This window comes from Chamaea fasciata, unplaced genomic scaffold, assembly GCF_029207755.1.
Source record: "Chamaea fasciata isolate MVZ Bird 193981 ecotype frontalis unplaced genomic scaffold, bChaFas1.0.hap1 SCAF_27, whole genome shotgun sequence".
NCBI lineage: Eukaryota > Metazoa > Chordata > Aves > Passeriformes > Sylviidae > Chamaea > Chamaea fasciata.
In genome coordinates, this window is record NW_027094112.1 from 3,194,628 (window position 1) to 3,217,001 (window position 22,374).

General features: G+C 64.9%; 3 protein-coding genes across 4 annotated transcripts; 2 read left to right on the forward strand and 1 right to left on the reverse strand.

Annotated features, from left to right (window-relative positions):
- Positions 1–290: 290 nt before the first annotated feature.
- Positions 291–8,768, reverse strand: CNTNAP1 (contactin associated protein 1). 2 transcript variants are annotated; one of them, XM_066204945.1, is made up of 24 exons: positions 8,673–8,768; positions 7,510–7,611; positions 7,164–7,357; positions 6,917–7,064; positions 6,517–6,720; positions 6,265–6,449; positions 6,036–6,179; positions 5,441–5,702; positions 5,214–5,363; positions 4,975–5,146; positions 4,780–4,886; positions 4,555–4,674; positions 4,210–4,413; positions 3,963–4,119; positions 3,680–3,807; positions 3,399–3,566; positions 3,104–3,322; positions 2,787–3,026; positions 2,475–2,711; positions 2,171–2,298; positions 1,967–2,060; positions 1,616–1,849; positions 1,446–1,493; positions 291–1,360 (listed from the first exon to the last, which is right to left on the reverse strand). In XM_066204945.1, the coding sequence occupies exons 1-24, from the start codon at positions 8,749–8,751 to the stop codon at positions 1,170–1,172; spliced, it is 3,915 nt and encodes a 1,304-aa protein (XP_066061042.1). In that variant the 5' UTR covers positions 8,752–8,768; the 3' UTR covers positions 291–1,169. The 2 variants fall into 2 exon arrangements, with proteins under 2 accessions (XP_066061042.1, XP_066061041.1); XM_066204944.1 differs by lacking the exons at positions 7,164–7,357; positions 8,673–8,768 and having other exon boundaries at positions 7,510–7,629.
- Positions 8,769–10,921: 2,153 nt separating this feature from the next.
- Positions 10,922–13,004, forward strand: CCR10 (C-C motif chemokine receptor 10). The gene is made up of 2 exons (XM_066205261.1): positions 10,922–10,933; positions 11,922–13,004. Exons 1-2 carry the CDS (start codon positions 10,922–10,924, stop codon positions 13,002–13,004), a joined length of 1,095 nt encoding a protein of 364 aa, XP_066061358.1.
- Positions 13,005–15,121: 2,117 nt separating this feature from the next.
- PLEKHH3 (pleckstrin homology, MyTH4 and FERM domain containing H3) lies at positions 15,122–22,192 on the forward strand. Its single transcript, XM_066205233.1, has 13 exons — positions 15,122–15,326; positions 17,229–17,284; positions 17,954–18,042; positions 18,169–18,363; positions 18,541–18,698; positions 18,858–18,981; positions 19,188–19,485; positions 19,583–19,790; positions 20,018–20,154; positions 20,271–20,391; positions 20,471–20,920; positions 20,997–21,188; positions 21,269–22,192. Exons 1-13 carry the CDS (start codon positions 15,174–15,176, stop codon positions 21,449–21,451), a joined length of 2,364 nt encoding a protein of 787 aa, XP_066061330.1. The 5' UTR covers positions 15,122–15,173; the 3' UTR covers positions 21,452–22,192.
- Positions 22,193–22,374: the final 182 nt, after the last annotated feature.

The window sequence follows — 22,374 nt, forward strand, 5'->3', positions numbered from 1 at the left end:
GCTGCCTGAATCACACTGGCTCAGTGTGGGGAGGGGGCAGAGGTGTGTGGGGAGAGCAGGACATGATGTGTGTGGGGAGAGCAGGACATGATGTGTGTGGGGAGAGCAGGACATGATGTGTGTGTGCAGCAGCAGCTGAGCTGCCTCTAGCCCTGGCTCACTACACGCTGGATCTCACTCTGGGACCAGGAATTGCTGCTGTCATTGTGGTCCCTCCCTTGGTGCAGGCTGAGCCAGGGTGGAAGGAGAGGATCTGCCCAGGCTGCCAAGGTGAAAGCTGGGGAGTGTCAAACGCCATCATTCTGCCTTTTATTTGATTATCTTCACATCTCATTCAAAAGAACAGACTTTTTAAAAATAAAGTGCCCAGTGAAGCCAGGCCTTTGGGTAGATAAATGCATATCTGTAACATTGTCTTACCACAACACAGCAAGTGAACAGGAGCTTTCCCTGGGCTGGAGGTAATCAGCAGGACTGGCACTTCGTACAGAGAAGTAGCAAACTACAGACCACGTACCACGACACGCGGGACGTCACGCCCGCGGGAGCTTCCGTTTGGTTTTTTATACAAACCGATAGAATAAAAAAACCAGAGTGTAGTAGTAGAATATCCAGCAACAAAAAATGGTAGAAAGGATCTGTACCTGATCTTATGAAAGCAGCATCTCAGCAAGGTGCGGTGGCGGCATGCGCGGCGCCGGTGTGGAGTATTGCTTGGCAGCCCGGCTGTGCGGGGCCGGTGCTCGTGGCTCTGCGTGGTGCTGGCGAAGCGAGCGAAGCAGCGGGGCATCTACGCGGGCAGCACTAACGGGCGGCAGCAGCCAGGGGCCCCCGGCCTGAGGGAGGGTGGGAGCCGGGCCTGGGGCTCCCCGACAGAGGCCAGGCAGGATCTGGCAGCTGTGGAGGCAGCAGCCTGCCTCCGGCGTGGGGGCTGTCGGCGTGTCCGGGGCGAGCGAGGCTGGGGCTCGGCGGATCGTGGCCGCACTCCGGGGGCCGGTGGGTGGAGGCCGTGGGGAGGAGGTGGCGGTCGGTCCGGTCCGGTCCGGTCAGTGTGAAGGCGGGTGTTGGCAGTTCAGGTGTGCTCGGCCTTTTGGTCCCGCGATGCTCGCTCATTCCCGGGCAGCTCCCGGGGCTGCGGGGGCTGTGAGCCCGTCCCACCCCCGGCCCCGCTAGTCCCCTCTCGGCTCCTCCAGGATCTGGGGCAGGTTCTGTTCCTTGCGTGCCGATGGTGGTTTGGCAGCACCGCCGTAATCCTGGATGGCCTTGGGCTCGTTGGTGTGATAAGAGCCCTTGTAGCGGTGGTGGTAGAAGTAGAGCAGCACCAGCAGCCCTGCCAGCAGCAGGAGCAGGAAGATCACGACTGCGGGGAACAGACAGCAGTGAGGGACCGGGGAGGGGCCGCGGGGCCCTGCCAGTGTGAAATGCCAGCCAAAGGCTTCACTTACACCCAATGATGATGCCAATCCAGCCGTCGTCGTGCACGTGGGGGAACTCTGCAGAGACAGAGCAGGCAGCTGAGACCAGGCTGCTGCAAGGTCTCACGCTGGAGCTTCCCTTCTGCAGCTGGTGTTTGACGAGGGCTCCATCCCCACCAGGGTCCCAGCACAGCACCCACCTGTGGCCATGTACCAGGGGTCCATCTCAGGAGGGATAAGGATGGTGCTGAGGGGGAGCATTGAGGCACAGCTTGACTCCACCAGTTCCCCCCGGATGCTGTAGGGCCGCAGGGGACTGGTGGGGTGGAAGATGGCTTTGAGGGGCACGAGGGTGTTGAATTTCACCCCTGAGAGACAGCCTGAGAAGCCAGGTGTGTTGTAGCGTTGGATCTCGGGGTCAATCACGCCAGTCTCTGTGGGGCCACAGAAGGAGATTACTCATCCATCTAAGAGGGCAAGGGCCATGCTGTGCAGAGGAGACCCTGGAGACCCCAGCATGGAACCCCAGCTGAGGGCAGGACCCAGCTCACCCATCACACGACCCAGGTACAGGTTTTTGGGCGAGTCCAGCTTGCTGTCCACAAACAGGGAAAACTGCTGCTCCATGATGGGGAGATAGTCCACCTGGGAGGTAGGTGCACAGCATCAGTGCCCACAGAGCCACTGTGCCCATGCCCCCTCCCAGCCTGACCTGAAGCCCCCAGACCCCACTGGGAGGGTGCCCCAGCCCGAACCTGGGTGTACAGTGTGCGGTGCAGGCGGGTGATGTTGACACGGTGGGGCCGCCCGTCTGTCACTGGCTTGTTGGTGAGAGTGAAGACGTAGGGGCTGGTGCCCAGCTGGTAGCGCAGCTGTAGGCTCCCTGTGGACAGCACAGGCCTGTCAGCAGGGCTGGACCTCTCAGTGGGCACATCCAGCCCATCTATTGGGTTGGTAAGTGGCATCCACAGAGAGGAGCATCCTGTGCAGCCCCAGCACCGGACAGGGGACCCCATGCAGGCTCTGGGTGAGCCCCAGGGCAGGTGGCCCTGCCCTCACCATCATCCTTGATGAGCACGGCCATATAGTCCTTGACGAAGGTGCTGACGTAGAGCAGCACAGCAGGTGCTGAGGTGGTGCTGAAGCTGAAGCTGACCTCCTCGCTGGTGAGGTTGTAGCCAGGCAGCGGCTGCCAGGGGCTGCTCACAATGCTGGCAAACTCACGGGCGGCATACAGCGACATGGGCAGGATGTTGTACCGCACCCAGGTGCCCTCCTCGAAATACCCACCGATGTCTGTGGGAAAACCTGCGGAGTGAGGGGAGCGCCGGCTCCTCGGCCCCTCCCACCCCGCGGGGCACAGCCACTCACCGTGGTTGCAGAAGGGCCCGGTGAAGGCGGAGATGCTGCAGTTGCAGGTGTAGTGGCTGTAGCGCTCGACGCAGAGCCCGCTGTTCTGGCAGGGCACCGGCGGGTCCTGGCAGTAGCCGGTGCAGTTGACCCGCACACCCTCTGTCTCGTTGGCTTTGCCCTCCAGGTTGAGCGTCACCCCGTTCATCCGCAGTCCCCGCAGGCACCCCAGGAACGGGCGCATCTTGTGCTCTGCTGCGCCTGCAGCGGGGCCAAGGCTGAGTGCCCTGTGGCACGTGGGAACCTGGGGGTGCAGGGGCGTGGCCAGGGGCTCTCACCAACGTAGAGGGGCCGGTCAAATTCCAGGCGGACGAAGCTCTGTGGGGGGAATGGCCGCACCACCCAGGGCAGCTTGTCCACCCGCAGCCGCGCCAGCTTGACGTTGAGCTCAGCCTTCACCTGGTGCCACTCATCGTCGTTCCAGGGCACCACCGACCGCACCGTCACGTTCTCGTCCCCATTCCCAATGTCAAATATAAATGCCACGTCCCTAGTGGCTGCAAGGACACAATGCTGAGAAGAGGCCCCAGCCCTTCTGCCCGCAACAACCCTGCACCCTCTGCTCCCCCGTACTGTTGAGCTCAATGCGGATGTAGTTTCGGTAGCCCGGGTTCTCCAGGAAGACTCCAGACTGGGCAGTGGTCTTGAAGTAGAAGGAGATGTCAAGGCTGTGGTTGGCCTGGAAGGTGGGGAAGATCAGGGCTGCACCCCTGTTGAAGGAGACGGTGTTCCAGGTGTTCCCTGTGGGGAACAGGAGGGGCAGTGAGGGATGAGCAGAGTCCCTCCATGTGGGACACCACAGGCAGGTGTGGCACTCTGCAGGCAGGGGATGTTCTGTGGGGTCGGTCACTTACGGTCTCCATAGCACCGCAGGGGCCCCAGCACAAACTGGGCTTCAGAGCCAGTGCGGTTGGTGTCTCCAACTACAACCTGGGTGACAGGCAGGTGATCCACGAATGTCAATAGACCCTTGTCTGTCCTCCTGCAAACATGGGTGCATCAGAGGGACCATGAGATGTTTCTGTTCCTTCAACAGCCCAGAGCCCTGTTACCCCCATCTGAGTGTCCCAGAGTCTGTGCCCCCCATGACTGCAGCCCCCACCCCACCGCTCCTGTTCCGCAGCTGCTGCCACTCACCAAATTGCATGGTCAGCATCACAGTTGCAGAAGTACTGGGGGTCAGCACAGTTCTTGTCCAGCCCGCAGGCGCAGCGCTGGATGCCTGGCCGCGAGCCCCCCCAGTAGTAGTGCCGCTCATCGTTCCGACCCATCCAGAAGCTGAAGGGCAGCCCAGCTGCAGGCACAGGGGAGGGTCAGGACACAGCCCCGTGTCACGGCCCTGCAGCGCAGCCACGCAGCACCGCCCCCTTCTCTCGGCACTCACAGGGGGTGTTGAGCAGGCGGGAGTTGTAGCAGTGGAGCTCAATGCGCTGCTCGCAGTACTCAGAGGCATTGGCCAGGGCTGACACCTCCGCCCAGGACGCGTTCCAGTACTCCACGGCCCCCAGGTAGGGCTGGTCCACACTGGAGCCCGTCACCCGCGTAGCGTAGTGACGATTGTGCCGGATGATGGTCCATGCTCGGTCCTCTGCAGTGAAAGGGGAGCTTTAGGACTTGACCCCTAGGACACCCTCACTCCCTCTGTCCTGTTCCAGCTTCAGTACACAGGCAAGGACTGGTTCTCAGGGGCACCAGACAGAGGTCCCCTCTGCCCTCCTGCTACCCCCACCTCGGATGTCACAGTACACCGTGAAGGGCTTGAGTGGCCCACTGCCATCTGGGTCAATGGTGTAGTTGCCCGAGGTCTTCCCGCTGACCCGGTAGGCATCACATGTTTCCTTGTAAAGGGCTGGAAGAGAAGAATGGGGTGGAGGTCAGTGCAAGGGAGGCACCAGGCAGGAGTAGGGGCTGCAGGTGCCCCTACTGTCCCTGACCCACAAGGCTCCAGGCTCACATTTGTGGCAGGTCTCCCCCTTGTACCCCGTCAGGTCACAGATGCACATGAAGTCATCCCAGGATTGGATACAGCGGCTGTCATGCTCACACAGGTTGGGAGTGCACCTGAGGGCACAGAGGGCTCCTGTCCCAGCACCAGCACAGCCCCCCAATGCCCCCCACTCCCAGGCATCACTCTTGTCCCGGTTTATACCTGTCTGTGATCCCACAGACGTTGAAGAACACGTTGTGGTACTGCACCAGCCGCTGCTGTGCCAGCCACTCCACATCCACAGGCTGCATGTCTACGTTCAGCATCTGCAGGCAGCCGTGGAAAGCTGTCTGGTTTGACCGGCAGCCAGTGACTGAGGCCGGCTTGGGGCAGCCTGCAAGACAGATCGGGGTGAGCAGCCCTCAGGCACCCATTGCCCCAGACCCTGCCCTGCTGCCCACCTCCAAAGAAGTACTTGTTGCCAGTGCGTAGCTGGAGGGGGTGCGCCACCCGAAACTCGGCACCATCATCATCGTCAATGTTCACCACAGCTGAGCCATCCCGTGCCACCAGGTGCACCGAGTGCCAGAAGCCATCATTCAGGCGATGCCCTGTGTGGAGAGGAAGGTGTGTGGGGACGCTCCACTGCCAGACTGACCCCCAGCCCCATGCTGGCTCCCCAGCCCACCTGCAGCAAACTCCAGCTTCTTCTTGCCAGTCTGTGCGATGGAGACATTGATCTGCCCCTCACTCAGCACCATTTCGAGGGAGCCCATGTTGTCAGAAAAGCCGGTGTAGAGCAGGAGGCCCACAGTGTCCCAGGAGCGGAAGCGGAAGCTGACAGCCAGGCGGTTCCTCCGTGGGATCCCTGGCACCTGCACGTAGTTGTTGATGCCAGCGAAGGTGATGGGGCTGGTCAGCTGGTCCTGGCAGTAGTGGCCCACTTTGCCCTGGGAGTGACCATGGGAGGGGTGAGGAAGGAAATGTTCCCATAGAAGGGAGGCCCTCTCATCCCTGCAGTCCTGGCCTCAATCATGCCCAATTGATCCCAATGCCTGGCAGAGCCAGGCAGGCCCCCCAGGCCAGGGTTAACCTTGCACGGTCAATCCAGCACCGCTCAGCTGAGCACGGCTGCTGCCCGGCCCCACGTCACCCCACAGCGGGCAGGGAGCCTTGCCCCAGGGAAGGGGTCACCCCACAGTGAGGCTAAGGACACCCAGGAAAGGGATCCCCCCACAGCAGGGAGGGGACTCCCAGAGAAGGGGCCACGCCCCAGGCTGGACCTCAAAGCGAATGTTGGGCCAGCGGTGCCGGGCCAGGTCGGCGATGTTGACCCCGTTGAACATGATGTTCTCCACACAGCCCCGGAAGTTTTGCCGGTAGGTGAGGTGCTGTTTTTCGTGGTCGATCACCCCTCCAAAGAATACCTGGTAGGCAGAGGGAGAGTGTCATCCCCTCTCTGGAGGACACCACAGGTCGACATCCTGGCAGGCCCCTGCCCAGTGCACCCACCTCAGTTTCGAGGTCAAGCTGGTCGAAGGTGCCACGGCAGCGGAAGCGCTTGACCTCCCCATCCAGCGTCAGGTTGACGTAGTGGCCGAGACGCTCAATGTGCAATGAGTGCCAGTGCTGGTCATCCAGGAGGCTGCCCACCGCCACCGTTGTGTGGCCCTCACTGGCGTGCAGTGGGCTGCTGCCTGGGGAGGACCAGCATCAGCTGGTGGCCCCCTTGCCCCACACCCCTGGCCCCTGGCCCCAGCTCACCTAAGCTGATATGCAGGAGGAGCTGGGCCTGTTTGAGCTCCACTGTGATGTAGTCACCCTGTGAGCCCTCCCCGTGCATCAGCACTCCATCCTGCTCCAGTGTCTTGAAGTTGAAGGAGATGTCATCCTCGAAGGTACTGACCCTCTTGGCTCGGAAACGGTAGGAGATGGCATCATCCCCATCAAAGTAGAGCACATGGGACCCTGGGGAGAGCAGAACAGCCCCACCCATGTCACTGCCTGCAGCAGCAGGTGCCCTGGCACGGAGAGCACACCCTTCTGCTATGGTCTCTGCCATGTCTGCAGACTGGGCACAACCCCCTCTGAGAGAGTTTTCCAGGTATGCCAAAGCCAGGATTCTGCCACACAGGGCTGCTGGAGGCCCTGGCCAGGTACTCACGGTAGGGGCAGCCATAGAGGCCCAGGCGCAGCCCAATCTTCCCGCGCGGGTTCCAGGCCACCGGAATGATGCGAATGTATCGTGCAAGGATGGGGTAATGCAGGTCATGCCTCACCACCCCACTCTCATTCACGTTCCCAAAGAATGTCTGGGGATGAAAGGTCACTGTCAATACCTTGCCCCAGGCCAGGGGTCTCTATTCCCCTCAGAGGGCCCCCTCCCAGAGGATACCCCGGGCTCCCCCTACCCAATTGCTGCCCTGCTGGAAGAAGGGTTTCCAGCTCGTAGGGTGGTCTCCATAGAGCACAATGTAGCGTGTAAGCCAGTCATAGGTGTTGAAGGTTCCCTGCGTGGCCACTGCATTGATCCGGTGCTTTTGCATCAGGTCAATCTGGAGCCAGGGCTGCTTATCCCGGGGGTCGGGGGACCAGCCGCTGGTGCCTGTGGGGGGAGCAGCTCAGCGGCTCTGCTCCCGAGCTGCTTGCTCGGCCCCGCCAAAGCACCTGACTGAGTGCAAAGTCAGAGGTAAAACCTGGCCAGGGACTCCCCCTCCCACCTCCCCTGCTGCATCCCAATTCGGCCGGGGGACTCACTGTGCAGACGGGCGAAGCTGGCCGAATAGAAGATGTTGTATCTGGATGAGGCACCGATGGAGTAGGAGTAAAGGGGAGCAACGAGCTCATCATAGCAGGGTCCTGAGGGGAGAATGGAGCTGGGGGCGGCCTCGGAGCACTGAGCCGGGAAGTGTGCCTGTGGGAGCTCCCCAACCCTGCGGACCCTGCGGGCTTTGGGGACCCCGCGGCTCCCGCGGGCCGGCGGAGCGGCGGGCCGGCTTTGCTCTCCCCTCCCACTGCAGCGGAGCTGACACACCTCTGCGGGCCCCGGCGCCGGCACCAGCCGCCTCCGCACTGACGTGGGCGACGGGACCCCCCGCTCTGCCCCGCCCCGGCGGGGAGCGATCCCGGGGGATCCCGTGCAAACCCTCGCGGCATAGGCAAAAGACCCTACGGAGGGGCCGGGGTCCCGAACCTCTTTCAGAGTCCCCTACCGGGTCAGACGGAACCTGGGGAAGCCAGGAGCATCCCCAGCTCTCGCTGTAGGAACCGTGCTGCATCAACCACCAGCCCACCGCACTCCGACTCTACCGTCCCCTGTAACACCGCACCCCGCCTCGATGCCCCTTCGCCCCAGCCCCGGGGAAAAGGCCCCCGTCGCCGACTCAGGGGGCCACGAGGAGCTGCCCGGTGCGACCAGGGCCTCGCCGATCCCCGCTCCCGAGCGGCTGCCCCCAGCCCCGGTACCGGGTCGGGCCCGGTGCAGCCCCGCGGCGGGGCCAGCCCGGCGGGTGGCGACGCTGGCCGAGGTGCTGGCAGAGCCGGGCCGGTCCCGCGGGGCGGCCCCGCTCTCCTCGGTTTTCCGGGGCATCCCAGATCCTCGGGGCGACCCGGTTGTCCCGGGTCCCCAGAGGCTGCGGCCGGGAGCGGGGCCACCGCCGGCGGGGGGGCTGCGGCGGGGCCGCCCCGGGCGGGGCGCGGTCGGGGAGAGAGCCCGGACGGCCGTGTCCGGCAGTGACCTTGGGAACGATGCGAACAGGGGCAGCGGAGGATACCGAGGGATGCCGGGGGATGCCCGGGGAAGAAGGGTGGATGCCCGAGAGAACGGAGGATGCGGGGACTGCTCGGGGATGCGGGAACGGGGCGGCGGGCGCGGTCCCGCAGTGCGGAGCGGCCGCTCCCGGGACTGCGGCCCCACTTACGTGCGAGGCAGCCGGGACCGGGGCGCAAGAAGCCGGCGCAGGCGGCGAGCAGGAGCCCGAGGAGGCGGCGGGCGCTCATGCTGCGCGCCCCGAGCGCCCTCGGCGCCGCCGCTCCCGGTGCTGCAGCCGCGCGGCGGAGCGGGGCCGGCGGCTCCGCCCACGGGGCGGGGGGGACGGCGGGCCGGGCCGGGTGCGGCGCAGAGCCCCGGCCACCCCCGCCGCACCCGCCGCCGCGCCCCCGGGAGATGCTCCGCCCGGGAGCCCGATTTCCCCGCTCCTCGGCACGGCGAGCTGCCGGCCGCCCCGGGCTGCACCGGGTCACGGATCTTGTGGATGGGGGTACGGGCGCACAGTGAGGCTATGCGGGAGCTCCCCAGGCACCCCGGTGGGTTCCTAGGCGGCGCCTGGTCCTCGCAGCACCCCGAGCCTCCCCGTGCCTGCCCCTCTGGAACCCGGCGCAGGGAGGGTGGGAGCGGTGCCCGCAGTCCCGTCCCCACCCCAACCCCCCCGCAGCAGATGTGGTGTGGCGGCGGTTTGTAATCAAGCCGTGGATTAAGGCCTGCAGGTCTCGGGGTCGCTGCTCTCTCCAGTGGTGCAGAAGAAGGGATTTAGCTTGTATCTGCTCTCAACCACCCCCAGATGCACACAGAGGGGTTGGGGGGGGCTGGCGCCTGTGTGCCCTACATACACCTACAGCCCCGCGGTGCTCCGTGTCCCCTGGCCCCGCAGGAGCAGGAGATCTGCTCTCCCGGGGACCTCGAGCAGTCCCGAGAGACGGGGATGCCCCAGCAGCTGCTGGGTCCGGTCTGGCTCCAAGTGTAGAGCAGGAGCACGGTCAGGCTGTGCCCGGGGCAGGCAGCTCCACACCACTGGCTCCAGCCCTGGCAGCATGTGCAGGGCCTGGCTACCAGGGCAGGGCAGCACAGCAGTCAGCTGCGGGCAGCCGGTGCTAGACCTCCTCCCCACCTCAGCAGAGCCCAGGCTGCGGCTGGGGAGTGAGAACAGAAAGCCCCAAGTGTGGCGGGGATGTGAGACACCTGGCAGCGCACTGGGAGTTCTGCTACTAGGAGTGGAACTGTATGCTGCGGACATTGGCACTCGCCCTCCTGTCCCCCAAACCCTGGCAGTGCCTGTAGGTCCATCCCCAGGAGAGGCACAGCCCACCTGGCCTTATCCTGACACCCCGGGGGGCTGCCTGTGCTGGCCACAGCCCCATGTCCTGACCCTGTGCTGGGTCAGACCTGTGACAGTCCCAACATGGACATGCAGAACCCCTGCTCCGCACCCACAGCTGGCTCTAGGGCCAGCATTAGCCCCAGGATCGTCCTCCTGCCCTTTCCCCCAAGATGCAGGGTGCAGGAAGGCATCCCCAGAGCCAGCACAGGGCAGAGATCTGCAGTTGGCATCTTGGAACTGCAGAAAGAGCAAGAGAGGGGGAAGAGACCCTCCAGCAAAGAACCCTGGGGACCACCTGGAGGCTGGGGACACTTGTCCTGGCTGCTCTTCATCCAGGGTGCAGCAATTCCACAGACACAAGCAAGCACCCAGGATCCTGTGCCTGTCTGGAGGCAGCAGGAGGGCCGAGGGCAGAGTGGAGATAAGCCATGGCAAAGACGGCTGTAGCTGGGAGAAAGGGGGATTGAGGGATTATGGCCAGGAGCCCATTAAAGCTAGGGATCAATTTTCTCCCCCTGGGGAGAGGAAAGTGGGGCTTCTGCCCCACAGGAACTAATCTGCTTTTTAATGAGGAGCTGGAAAATTTGTTGTCAACAACCAGCAACACGCCTGCCCGACACTGTGGGGATGCAGCGCCAGCTTGGGACCCCTGGGTGAGTGCCCTGCCCTGCACCAGCAGCCACCCCAACTTCTGGAACCACCATGTTCCCCATTCCCTCTGGTCCTGCAAGGAGCCAACAATATCCCTGGGGTGGGCTGGGGTTTGGTGCATGTGCTGGATGCCCTCGGCCAGACCCTGCTCCCCTGACTGGGTGCTCCCAGGTTTGGCCTGCACACCCACATGACAGGGACTGAGCAGAGCTGCTATTTCTGTCCCAGCATGCAGATGTTTAAGATTCAACACAGGCCCCATAGTCACACCTGCCACCTTGCCTCCCTCCCCAGGGCTGGGCCTACACTCTGCACCGCTCTCGGTATCAGGAGCTGCATGTGGTAAAACCACAGGTTTTAACAGAGCAAAGAGACACGAGTAGCTTCAGACCCACCGGTCAGAGGAAAGGTTCTGCTGTGCAATGACAGAGCAGGTGAGGGGGCTGCAGGGTGGGGGGTTTGCTGGGAGCCAGTTAGGACCCGCTCCCATCATGGGCTTTTCTTAGTTTTTTCAGGTAGTTTTTTTGTGAGTCCTGTGGGTTTAGACTGAAAGGCAAAAGCTTGGGGAATCAAGGCAGTGCCTGGTGCTACTGACCCCTGGGGCCCCGAGAAGGAAAGGGGCTAGAGGAGCTGCTGGAGAGTTGACCTGCCCTGGCACTGGGTTCTGATCCCGCCTGGGGCCCCAGAGCAGTTGAGGGGCTTAAGCCCAGCTGCCTGAGCTCGTTGACAGGGGACAGAGTGAAACTGGTTTTGTGAGGCTACTGTGAGTGTCAGACCGCTGTGAGTGTCATTGTTGTGAGTTAGAGAGTGTCAGATCCTGATCTCCAGGCCAGTGGGCTCCCAACTGACCAGTACCAGGCAGCAGGACTGTCTTGCTGCCTCAGAGCAGGGCTGAGCAGCTGGGAGGTGGGAGCACTGTGCTCAGCTGCGTGTGTGTCAGGAGCTCCCTATTTGGGAACAGGACCAGGCAGTGCAAAGCTGTGCCTACACTGGGGTCCCCAGGGTGGTGCATGGGGGCTTTGGGCACCTGGGGATGCTGTGTGGGTCCACAAGACTCAATTGCCCAGGGCAGCTGGGGCAATAGGCTGGGTGCTGAGCCCCAGAGCAGTTCCCCTGGCAGATGCAGTATTAGGTGGTGGCACACAGTGCTGTGTTAGGGACGCCATGGCTGGGGTCATGTCTCTCCACCAGCTCTGCACTGCAGACAGCTGCTCGGGAAGCGTGTGGTCACTCTTGCAATGACTGAGCACGGTGAACCTTGCGCTGCTGTGGGGTGGGTGTGACGGAAACAAACCCCGCATGTGGGCCCAGGGGCCAGGAGCCGCAGCACACCGGGGCTCCCAGTGGTGAGGCTGGGCGGGGAAGGGCTGTGGTTCTGCACCTCGTGGCCGAGCCACAACTGCCGAGCCTCCCTCTGCACAGGTGACTCCCATCCCCATCTCAACAGAGCTCATGGCCACCACTGACTTCTACCCCTGGGAGGATGAGTACTCGGGCGGGGCCGGCGTGTTGCCTGAGCTCTGTGAGAAGCCGGCAGTACAGGACTTAGCCCGCATCTTCCAGCGTCCCGTGTACTTGCCGCTCTCAGCGCTGGGCATAGCGGGGAATGTGCTGGTGCTGCTCACACACGCCCGCTATCGCCAGCCACGCAGTGTCACCGATGCCTGCCTCCTGCATCTCGCTCTATCTGATCTCCTGCTGCTCCTGATGGTGCCCTTCGCCATCACGGACACGCTGCAGAGCTGGTCCCCAAGCACAGCCACCTGCAAGGTGCTGCAGGGTCTCTACTCCCTCAACTTCTACAGCGGCTTCCTCTTCCTCACCTGCATCAGCGTGGATCGCTATGTGGCCGTTGTGCAGGGGCCGGCCGCCTGGCGCCAGCACCGCCGAGCTCGCTGCCACGGCTGGCTGACGGTGGGGCTGGCCTGGCTGCTGGCCACGCTGCTAGCACTGCCCCAGTTCATCTACAGCCAGGCACAGCAGCACCAGGATCTCCAGTTCTGTTATGTCGTCTTCCCCAGCGTGGTCTCACGGGCAGCCCGGGCGGCCACCAACCTGGTGCAGGTGGTGTTTGGCTTCGTGATGCCCTTCCTGGTGATGACAGGCTGCTACGCTGCTGTGGCACGGACGCTCCTGGCGGCCCGCGGCGCCAAGCCCTACCGGACGCTGCGGATGGTGCTGGCCATCGTGCTGGCGTTTGTGGTCCTGCAGCTGCCCCACAGCCTGATGGTGCTGCTGGACGCGGCCGAGCTGCTGGCCAGCTGGGAAATGAGCTGCGCCCAGAGCCGCCGCAAGGACCTGGCACTGCTGGTCACCGGCGGGCTGGCGTGCCTGCGCTGTTGCCTCAACCCCTTTCTCTACGCCTTTCTCGGCCAGCGCTTCCGCCGGGAGCTGCGGCGGCTTGCCAGCGCCGCCGGCTGTGTGGGGTCCCTGGAGCCGCTCTGCTCCGGCTGCCCCAGGCCCCGCCGGCGGACATCGCTGTCCAGCTACCTGGACCTGGTGTAGGAGCACAGTGCCCGCGGGCGGGGCAGGGACCAGCGCCGCGGGGCTCGGTCCCTCCACCACTCCCCAGGGACAGCCCCGCCCGTGCACGGACCTGCCCCAGTGAGCAGCTGGACACGGGCAGCGCCAATCCGCACGGCTCCTGCCCACGCCTGGGCCGAGGGAAGAGCAGCCCCGCAGCGCCTACATGCCCTGCAAGTGCCTTCACTGCCCAGCTCCGGTCCCCGCAATGTCGCGCGTGTTTCAGGGGAACCCTGCAATGTCACGCGCGTCGATGGCCATGCAACGTGCTCTGGGGGTCCGAGCGGTGCCGATGAGCCGGGTCTGTGGGTGCAACCCTAGGGCCAGGCAGGCAGCTGGTTCCCACTCTCACAATAAACACCGAACAAGTCCCGGTGGGCGAGCGCAGTCTTCATGCGGGGCGACGCTGCCACGGGGGGTTTTGTGGGGCAGGGGGCGGCTCCTTGGCCACCGGCACTGGCGGGCGATGCCTGCAGGAGGCAGCAGAAGCTCGCGCTTCCTGGCCGCCCTCCTTCGTCCCCACCGCCGCAGGGACAGGGAGCCCCCAGTCAGGGGACAGCAGAGACCCCCCGGAAAAACCCTCCTTGGGTCCTGCACCCCAGGGCGGGGGCAGAGGGACGTTTGTCTCCTCCTTACTCCCCCCACGAGCTCCTCGGGCACATCCTGGCCCGGACGCTCTTCGGCACCAGGGTGCTGCGCTGGGGCTGGTCCGGCCCGGACACGTGGCAACCAACACATGACCACGGGCTAGGATATGGCGAGCGACACATGTCCCACGGGCTGGTGCCATAGGCCGGCAGCGCCGCCGCCGTGCATTCACCAGGCCTGGCTAAAGAAGCACTCCACAGTGCCGGGAACAGGACTGGGCTTGGCTGTGGTGCAGCTGCTCATGGAGTTTCCCAGCAGAGCTGGGCATGCAGAGAAGCAGCTCCCAGTCCTGCAGGGGCTGGAGGCCACTTCCTGTTCACCTCCCCGGTCTGTTTGGGCTTAGCCCAGGGCTCGACTGGAAGAAGCCATTCCAGAAGCTTCATCTACTGCTGGGCTAGAAACAGGTTACTGCTGACTCAGCAGCCGCAGAGGCGGGCTGATGTGCCTCTGTCCCCCGCAGCCCTCGGTGGGATCAGGGGCCAGATTCGGGCAGTTCTTGCCCAGACAGCGCAGCTGCCCTTGCTGCCCACCCAGCCTGTGGTCTCGGGTGGTCCCGCTCCAGTCCTCTGCCGCCCCCATAGCTGGTGGGCTCTGCTCGATGCCGTGACTGCCCTGGCTGCACAGCCGGCCCCACACCAGGGGCTCAGCCCCAGGCACAATCCAGAGCAGGCTGCGTGGGAGGGGAACTGGCAGCCGGAGCTTCCTGCCTGCACATCCCAGCACCCAGGCTCCCAGGGACATACCTGGGAGTGACCCAACAGCTGTAGCAAAGCCAGAGCCTTAACTCCTGGGGCTTCCGGAGTGGGGCCAGGGCCTGGACGCTGCCATGGCACCCATGGCTTGAGGGTGCCTCAGACCCTCTGCCACTGGGCAGAGCCCGGGGCTGAGCTGAGCCACATAGTTGTGGCACCGGTCGTGACCCCACCATGAACGCCTTCCATCATCTCCTTTGTGGAATGGCACTATGAGGGCCTGCAGGTCAGGCCTGCCCAGGCACGGTGCCCTCCTGCGCACGGTGCCCTCCTGCCCGAGCACAGAGCCCATGGTGCTGCCCGCTGGCACAAACTTGGCACCGCACCGGGCTGAGTCGCCATGCTGGGACGGGCGCCAGTGTTGCCGCACGCAGGAGCCAGAGCAGCGCCTGATGCGGATGCCGCAGGGCAGGGCAAGGGCCGTGCCCGGTGCCGGTGCCCACACCGGGTGCAGGCGGTGCTCAATGAAGCTGCCCCGCCAAGCGCCGAGGGTACCCGGTGCACCTCGCCGGCGGAGGCTCCGGGAGCACCGGCGCCGCGCTGCCCCCGCCCCGCAGCTGACGCAGCGGCGGCCCCGCCGCCCCGGGCGGGAGCTCCGCCCCGGGCCGCGCGCGGCGATTGGCGGCGCCCGGTGACGCGCGGCCCGGCCCGCCCGGGGCGGCGGCGGTGCCGGCGGCCGGGGCGCGGGGCGGGCGGGCGGCGGGCCGGTCCCGTCGCGTCCCGGTGCCGTCCCGTCGGTGTCGGCGGGGCGATGCCTTTCCCAGGCGGGCTGTGGTGGCTGCTTTGCTGTCGACGGGGCTTCACGCTGCTGCGGCGGGACTACGGCGAAGCGGAGCGGGAGGTGGACGGCGAGGCCGAAGAGGAGGAGGAGGCGTCCTTCGAGCTCCGCGCCCAGGGAGACCAGGTGGGGCCGGCACCGGCTCCGGGACGGCCACCGGGACGAGCACAGACGAGCCGCCGGGGTGGTTCCGCTGGGTGCAGGGGTGGGTCGGTGCGGCGGGTGCGGGCGAGCCCAGGGAAGGCTCCGGGCGGGCGCGGAGGTCCCGGGCCCGCGGGGCACGGGCCACCGTCACGGGAGCCGGCTGGTGCTCCCGCCCGCTTCGGCCCGCGCTGCCCGCTCCTTACGACGGGAGCCACGGGGCTGCCGCGCCAGACCCGCGCCAGACCCGGGGCGGCCCGGTGCGCGGCGGGGCCCCGGACTGCCCCGCCGGAGCGGGCCAGGGCTGTCCCGGGAGCACGTGCGGGGCGCGGAGAGCAGGCCTGGATCTCCCCTCTCCGGCTGCTTCCTCTCTGGAGGGAAACGGAGTGGCGGAAACCGGTGCTTCCTCCGGCTGGGCTGCGTGTGCGACGGCTGATAGCGCGGGGTGCGGGGGCACCCCCGGCTCCCGGGGGCTCCTGGCTGTCCCGGCGGTCTCCTGCACCAAGGGCCGTGGGGCCGAGTCCCAGCCCGGACTCGGGGGACGCAGGGGGTGGTGACTGCCTGGTCCCACTTGCTGCCGGGGCTGCAGCACGGCCCTGGCTGTGCAGGGCTGGGGGCAACCCTGCGCTGTCGGTGCCCTAGCAGCAGGTCCTCTTTCCCAGCAGTGCCAGCCCCGTGGGACGGTGCGAAGTGGGGACAGTGACAGGGCTGGAGCTGCGCCCTCTGGGAACTGGTGGCAGTGCCAAGGGCACAACTATGTCAGGAACCGTCTTTGGGCTTCCCAAATCCCATGGGCCACACTGGCTCCGGACTGGCGTGGGCGACTGGTGACGCCAGCTCCCCCGAGAGCCCTTTGCTGTGGCCAGGGGGTCCTTGGAAACCCACAGCATCGACTGCCCCTTTGTGGGAGCGTGGGAGCAGCTACCCTGGCCCTGCCGCCGCAGCTCCTCTCCTGTTTATTTATATCCCTGAGAAGGAGCCGGCTGCCACCGCTGCCTCCTCTGGACTGCCCTCGAGAAACTAGGCACTGCCTCCATGCCTGCAGCCCTGAGGAGTGTGTGAGGGCCTCCCCAGCCTCGGCAGTGGGACAGTGTCTGGAGGTGCTGGCCCTGTGCATCATTATGTGACAGGTGCCCTTAATGCCACGGGTCAGTGGTGTCTGGCCCTGCCCCACAGCATAACCATACCTGCGGCGGCTCCCCCCTTCCTGTCATTATTTTTAGCATCTGTCTCTTTTTCTTGGCGTTGCGTGCTCCGGCCTGTCATGCCTCTAGCTGCCCTGTTGGGCTGCAGCTGGCAGGAGCTCCCGTGCATCTCCCAGGACGGCATTGCCGGTGCATCCGCGTCCCCACACCCCACTCTGCTGGGCGCCCTGCCTGAGCCGGTGCCTGCCTGTGCCTGGGCTCTGCCTCGTGTCCCAGCATGTGTGCCAGGGTTGTCACGTGAGCGGCACTGTCCATGTCAAGTTGTGCTGCGTGAGGAGGAACTGACCCTGTCCTGCTGCAGGGCCAGGGACTTCCCAGTGCTGCGTCCCACCGCCGCGGGCAGGAAGTCAGCGGCCCCATTACAATGGGACTTTGTGCCGTAAGCGTATTACTCAGCACTGACCTTGTGCAATTCTGCACGGTATTCAGCCAGCCGGGTCAGCTGAGGACACACGGCCAGCGCGCCTGCCGGCTGCCCCCGCACCAGGGGTGCCCCAGCTGCAGCTCTGGTTCTTGCTGTGATCTTGCGGGTGCCAGGGCTCTTCTGCCTCGTGGCAGCAGGATGCGAGCCTGTCTCTCTGAGCCCAGAGCTGGGTTGATGAGGAGGCATTTAGTCATGGAGGGGGATGGCCGGGGGTGCCAGGTAATGACCATGGGGCTGAGATGTCTCCTTCCTCCCCAGGGATCCCTGGAGGTGAGCCTGAGCCAGCCCACCCGTAGCAGCAGTGGCTCGGAGCGGTGAGTGATCCCCTGCCTCTGTCCTGCATTGTATCCCTTGTGTGGTGCTGCAGGAGCTGAGGGACTGGCATATTGTGGGAGGTTGCCCTGGTGCTGGCGTGTGCTGAACCATCTTGCCCACAGCACTAGCTAGCACCAGGCTGTGCTGCTCTGTCAGGTAGAGCAGGGAGTGGCAGAGCCGGGACTGCTGTGCTTGTCCCCATCCCTGGCGCATCCTCAGGCATGTCTCCATCCCCCTGCCATGCCAGATAGCTTGACTGCCGCAGGCTTAGCTGATGGGGCTGTGCATGACTCTTCCTGTGCCAGGAGGATCTTCCGGGCTGTGTCCACGAGCAGAGGCTGTGCCCTGGGGTGGTCGGTGCTGAGGAAGACGGGGTGCCGGGGCACAGGGGCCTGCTCTCTCCCTGTACTCGCAGTACTGACACTGCTGCCAACATTCCTTCCTGGTTGTTCATTTTCCGAATTCCTTGGCAGGGCCAAGACTGCAAACAGCTTATTTTTAGCCGGGGTCATTTGCACCCAATGACTCTGCCGCGTTCCCACCGCGGGGCTGTGGGGTGCCCAGAGTCCCTTGGGACCCAGCTCATCCCAGCCCCGAGTCCAGCTCCCTGCTCAGGGCCTGTGGGAGACCCCTGCGGGTACCTGAGCTCAGCCCCATGTTGTCCACAGGTCCCTGCTTGTTGCAGAGGAGATGCGCAGCCTCATCGTGGAGAAGGGCCCGGGGCCAGTGGAGGATGACCCTGATGCTCTTGTGAAAGGTGGGACTGTGCCCCAGCTGTGGCTGGTCCCATCCCAGAGGGATGGTCAGACCTGTGCAGACCCTTCCCTGTGCTGAGAAGCCGGTGGGGTGGATGTCAGTGAGGGCTGAGGGTTCCCCTTCCCAGGCTGGCTGCAGCGGGAGATGCGGGGCTGCATGAAGACCCCCTGGATCCGTCCTCGGAAGTACTGGTTCGTGCTGACACCTGACTCCCTGGACTACTACAGCAGCAACGAGAAGGGGGCCAGGCGGCTGGGCTCCCTGGTGCTCACCAGCCTCTGCTCTGTGCTCTGGCCGGACAAGCAGCTTTACAAGGAGACAGGTGAGATGCCCGTGCCCCTTGGCCGGGCTGCATCTTCCCAGCCACTTGAGCTGTGTTACCCTCCCAGCCCTGAGGGCCTCTTTTGCCCAGAAGAGGGGCTATGCTGAGCCCTGGGGCACTGAGCCAGCCTGGCTGTGGTGCTGGTGGGCAGTGGGTGAGTGGGTCTGTCCCTCGCAGGCTACTGGAGCGTGACGGTGTTTGGCAGGAAGCACTGCTACCGCCTGTACACGGAGCACCTCAACGAGGCCGTGCGCTGGGTGTGCGCCGTGCAGAAGGTCATTGACAGCAAAGCACCTGTCCAAACGCCCACCCAGCTGCTCATGCGTGATGTTGAGGTGAGCCCGTGGCACTGGGCTGCCCATGCCCACAGCTGTAGGCAGCACTGGGATGGATGTTTGGGGCCTTGCATGCCCCAGGGTGGTGGTGGGGGTCTGTGCCAAGCACTTGGCCAGGTGATTCCTCTGCAGCTGCTGCTATTGCTTTGCCCCCCCCAGGAGCACAGAGACAGCCCTGAGGTTCTGGAGCAGATCTATCGCTGCAACCCCATCCTGCGCTACACCAGTGGCCCCCTCTACGCTCCCCTGCTGCCCTTCCCCTATGGCAGCCTGGACCAAAGTGGTGAGGGGCATGTGGGGGGCACAGAGCTGGGTCCTGCAGCCTGCAGTCTAGGCTGGCAGCAGTGATGGTTGGGCTGGACACTGTGCGGGGCAGGTGGGCACTGGGCTGGGGCCTGGCTGGCCCTGGGTGTGAGGACAGTGCCCAGCTTGTGGCGGGGGGGTCCTGGGGAGGACCACGGGGCTGTTAACCCTCATCCCATCCCACAGCCCCTGGCCCCCGCAGCTACACCACGCTGTGTGACGAGGCTGTGAAGCTCTTCAACTCGCTGCAGCAGCTGGAGTCAGAGCGGGACCCAGTGCCGCTGATGCAGGGTGTCCTGCAGACCTGCCTGGACCTGCCGCCGCTGGTGGATGAGATCTACTGCCAGCTGGTGAAGCAGACTACGGAGCCGCCGGCGCCGGGTGGGCAGGGTGACCTGCACTACTGGCAGCTCCTCACCTGCATGAGCTGCACCTTCCTGCCCTCCCCGCCTGTCCTGCGCTTCCTGTGCTTCCACCTGGACAGGTTAGTGCCAGGGGTGTCAGCTGTCACCAGGGAGCTCGCCAGGTGCTGGGCACCCCTCAGATCAGTGCCACCCTGATCCTCCTGGTATTTCTTGCAGGACAGAGAACCGTTTCCCTGCTTCAGAGATGGCCAAGTATGCCTGTTTCATCCGGGAGGCGTTGAGAAAGACGAAGGGGAGGGAGTGCGTGCCCTCCCTGGAGGAGATCCTGGTGCTGATGCAGCGGCAAGAGATGATCTGCACAGTGCACTGCCCTGGGGCACCTGCCTGCAGTGTGGCCATCAGTTCCCACACCACAGCCGAGGAGGTGAGGGGCTATGGCTGTGCCAGACAGGGGGCTGGGGACATTTTAGTGCACAGGGTTGGGTGGGCAGTGTGCCACAGCAGATGAGCAGGGTCTCCCCCTGAGCCATGGTGGAGAGGGGCCAGGGGCTGTCTGCCTTTGCCCACCATGACCTATCTGTGTCCCTTTGCAGCCCTGAGTGCCGTGGCCAGGAACACGTGGTCACCATCGGTTGCCTTTGTCTCGCCCAGGTGGCCCAGGAACTTGTGTCACGCCTGGGGCTGTCCCAGAGCCCCAACCTCTTTGCGCTCTACGAGCAGTCCCGGCGACGGGAGCAGCCAGTGGGCAGTGCCACACTGCTGGCTGATGTCCTCACCAGGTTTGAAAAGTAAATGTCCTGTTCTGCTGCCTATGGTGGAGAGGGGCTGGGGGACTATGGGTGGGAGGGGACAGACGGTATGGGGCACGTCCACAAGCTGATGGAGCTGGTCCTGTCTTTTGCAGCCTGGCTGGAGAGGACCGGGAGCAGGACCCACCATGCCGGCTCTGCTTCAAGCACTACGGCTTCCTGGACACAGACAATGTCCCACGGGACAGCCTGGAGTTCGCCCTCCTCTTTGAGCAGGTGGGTGGCACGCTGGGGTGGCTGCGCTGTGCCATGCCATGCTGTGGTGGCCGCGCCAGCTCACCCCGCTCTCCCGCAGGCGCACGAGATGGTGCTGCGGGGCTACGTGCCCACATCAGAGGAGACGCTGCAGACACTGGCGGCCCTGCGCCTGCAGAGTCTCAACAGTGACTTCTCCACCCACGCGCCCTTCCCGCGCCTGGAGGAGCTCTTCCCGCCCCACGTGCTGCACGCCCGCTTGCCGCCCCCGCCCCACCGGCCCCCCACCAAGTGCCGGGGGGCCCGGCTGCGCGCAGGGCTGCTGGCCGGCGGGCTCTGGGGTCAGGCGCTGGCCAAGCAACGGGCGGAGCGGGACCAGCGCCTGCGGGGCCGTCTGCGTGAGGAGGGGGCCAGCACCATGGCTGCCATTGTGGAGAAGTGGAAGCTGCTGCAGGGCATGGGCCGGCCCGAGGCCATGGCTGCCTACATGGCCTTGGTGCGGGAGTGGCCTGGCTTTGGCTCCACACTCTTCGATGTCGACCTGCACGCGGTGAGGCCCCAGCTGGGTGTGGTACAGACAGGGGCAGCTCTGGCAGTGGGCAGCCCTGACACCCCTCTCCCTGCAGAGCCCAGTGGGCTGTGGGCCCCAGCGCCTGTGGCTGGGCATCGGGGCCAAGGCTGTCTCGCTCTACAAGCCTGGAGAGCCGGAGCCCTTGGACAGCTTCTGCTATGGCCGCATCTCCTCCTTTGGTGCCTCTGACAGCAGCACCTTCCGCCTCTCCGTGGAGGATCGAGACCTGCTCTTTGAGACCTCCCAGGTAAGGTGCTGCCATCCCTCCACCCTCCCCACTCACCAAGGGTGCCCCGGACTGACCCCCTATGCCCCCTCTACCTGCAGGTGGAAGAGATCGCCCAGCTCCTCAACACGTACCTCGCCTCTGCGGGTACCCAGCGGCTGCCCCGGCCCCAGGAGCCTCCCACCAGTCCCCCCACCTCGGAGCCCACTGTGCTGCCCCAGGGGCTCTGCACTGCAGCTGGGCCCTGGCAGCTCCGGCCACCAGTGGGTTCCTCCCACAGCTAGCCCAGCAGCTGTGTGGCCACGCAGGTGCTCTGATGGCTGGCGTGGGAGAGCAGCCAAGCCCAGCAGCGAGTGGCAGGTCTGTGCTGGCCCCCAGCTGCTCCAGAGAGCAGGGGGCCAGGGGGTCGTGCTCCCCCCACTGCCATTGCCTTTCTGGCTCTTCCCTTAATTTATTTTGAGACGCCTGCGCGCCCCACGTCTCCCAGCACTTTCCCTGGTGGGCAGCAGGGTCACCCTTCTGTGGTCCCCCACGCTGCCCCCAGGCCTGTCCCCATCCCCTATACGCTGGTGCCTTTGCCTGCAGCACTTGTGTTGCCTGGCCACTCTGCTCGTGCCCTGGGGGCTTCACCCAGAGCGGAGGGTACCAGGCAGTAGTGCTGTGCCATCATCTGTCTGTCCGTCCTCTGCACCCACCCCTTCTGGAAAGCTGCGGGCGGCTTTGGGCCAAGCTGCCCCGGGGACCCGTGGGCTCCTCCTGTATGAGTGGCTGGGCTCTGTGGTGGCCCTGTGGCCAGGTTTATGTCACAGGGGTGGCTGATGGAGTGGCAGCTGGTACGGCTGGGGCTCAGCCCCTCAGTGTTGCCTCTGTAGTTTGTTGGTTCTGTCTTGGGATGGGGGGTTGGTTGGTTGTTTTTCTAAATAAATGCACAAAGGAAAGGCTGGGCCTCCTGTCCTGGAGCGTGGGTTGACAGCGGGAGGCTGGGACAGTCGGATCCCTGGGGCAGCCAGGGCAGCAGAGCCTGAGACAGGCAGTGGGGAGGAGCGGCACAGCGTGTCCTTGGGGGCAGGGACTGTTGTCCCTCTGGTCATTGCCAGGCGACCTTTGGCATTTCACCAAGAGTACAGGCAGCTCCAGCTCCCGGGCAGCCCCTGGCACTGGCTGCCCCGGCGGGGGGAACTGCCTCGGCCACAGGGGCTGCTGCCAA

Bases quoted from the DNA above. Each gene is read 5' to 3' on its own strand.
- CNTNAP1 (XM_066204945.1), bottom strand. From the start codon at position 8,751: ATGAGCGCCCGCCGCCTCCTCGGGCTCCTGCTCGCCGCCTGCGCCGGC. The intron at 4,120-4,209 runs GTGAGTGCCGAG...CTGTGCCTGCAG, and splicing joins CCGCCTGCTCAACACCCCCT to CTGGGCTGCCCTTCAGCTTC. The intron at 1,494-1,615 runs GTGGGTGCTGTG...CTGTCTCTGCAG, and splicing joins CCCCTGGTACATGGCCACAG to AGTTCCCCCACGTGCACGAC.
- PLEKHH3 (XM_066205233.1), top strand. From the start codon at position 15,174: ATGCCTTTCCCAGGCGGGCTGTGGTGGCTGCTTTGCTGTCGACGGGGC. The intron at 17,285-17,953 runs GTGAGTGATCCC...TGTTGTCCACAG, and splicing joins AGCAGCAGTGGCTCGGAGCG to GTCCCTGCTTGTTGCAGAGG. The intron at 18,699-18,857 runs GTGAGCCCGTGG...TGCCCCCCCCAG, and splicing joins TGCTCATGCGTGATGTTGAG to GAGCACAGAGACAGCCCTGA.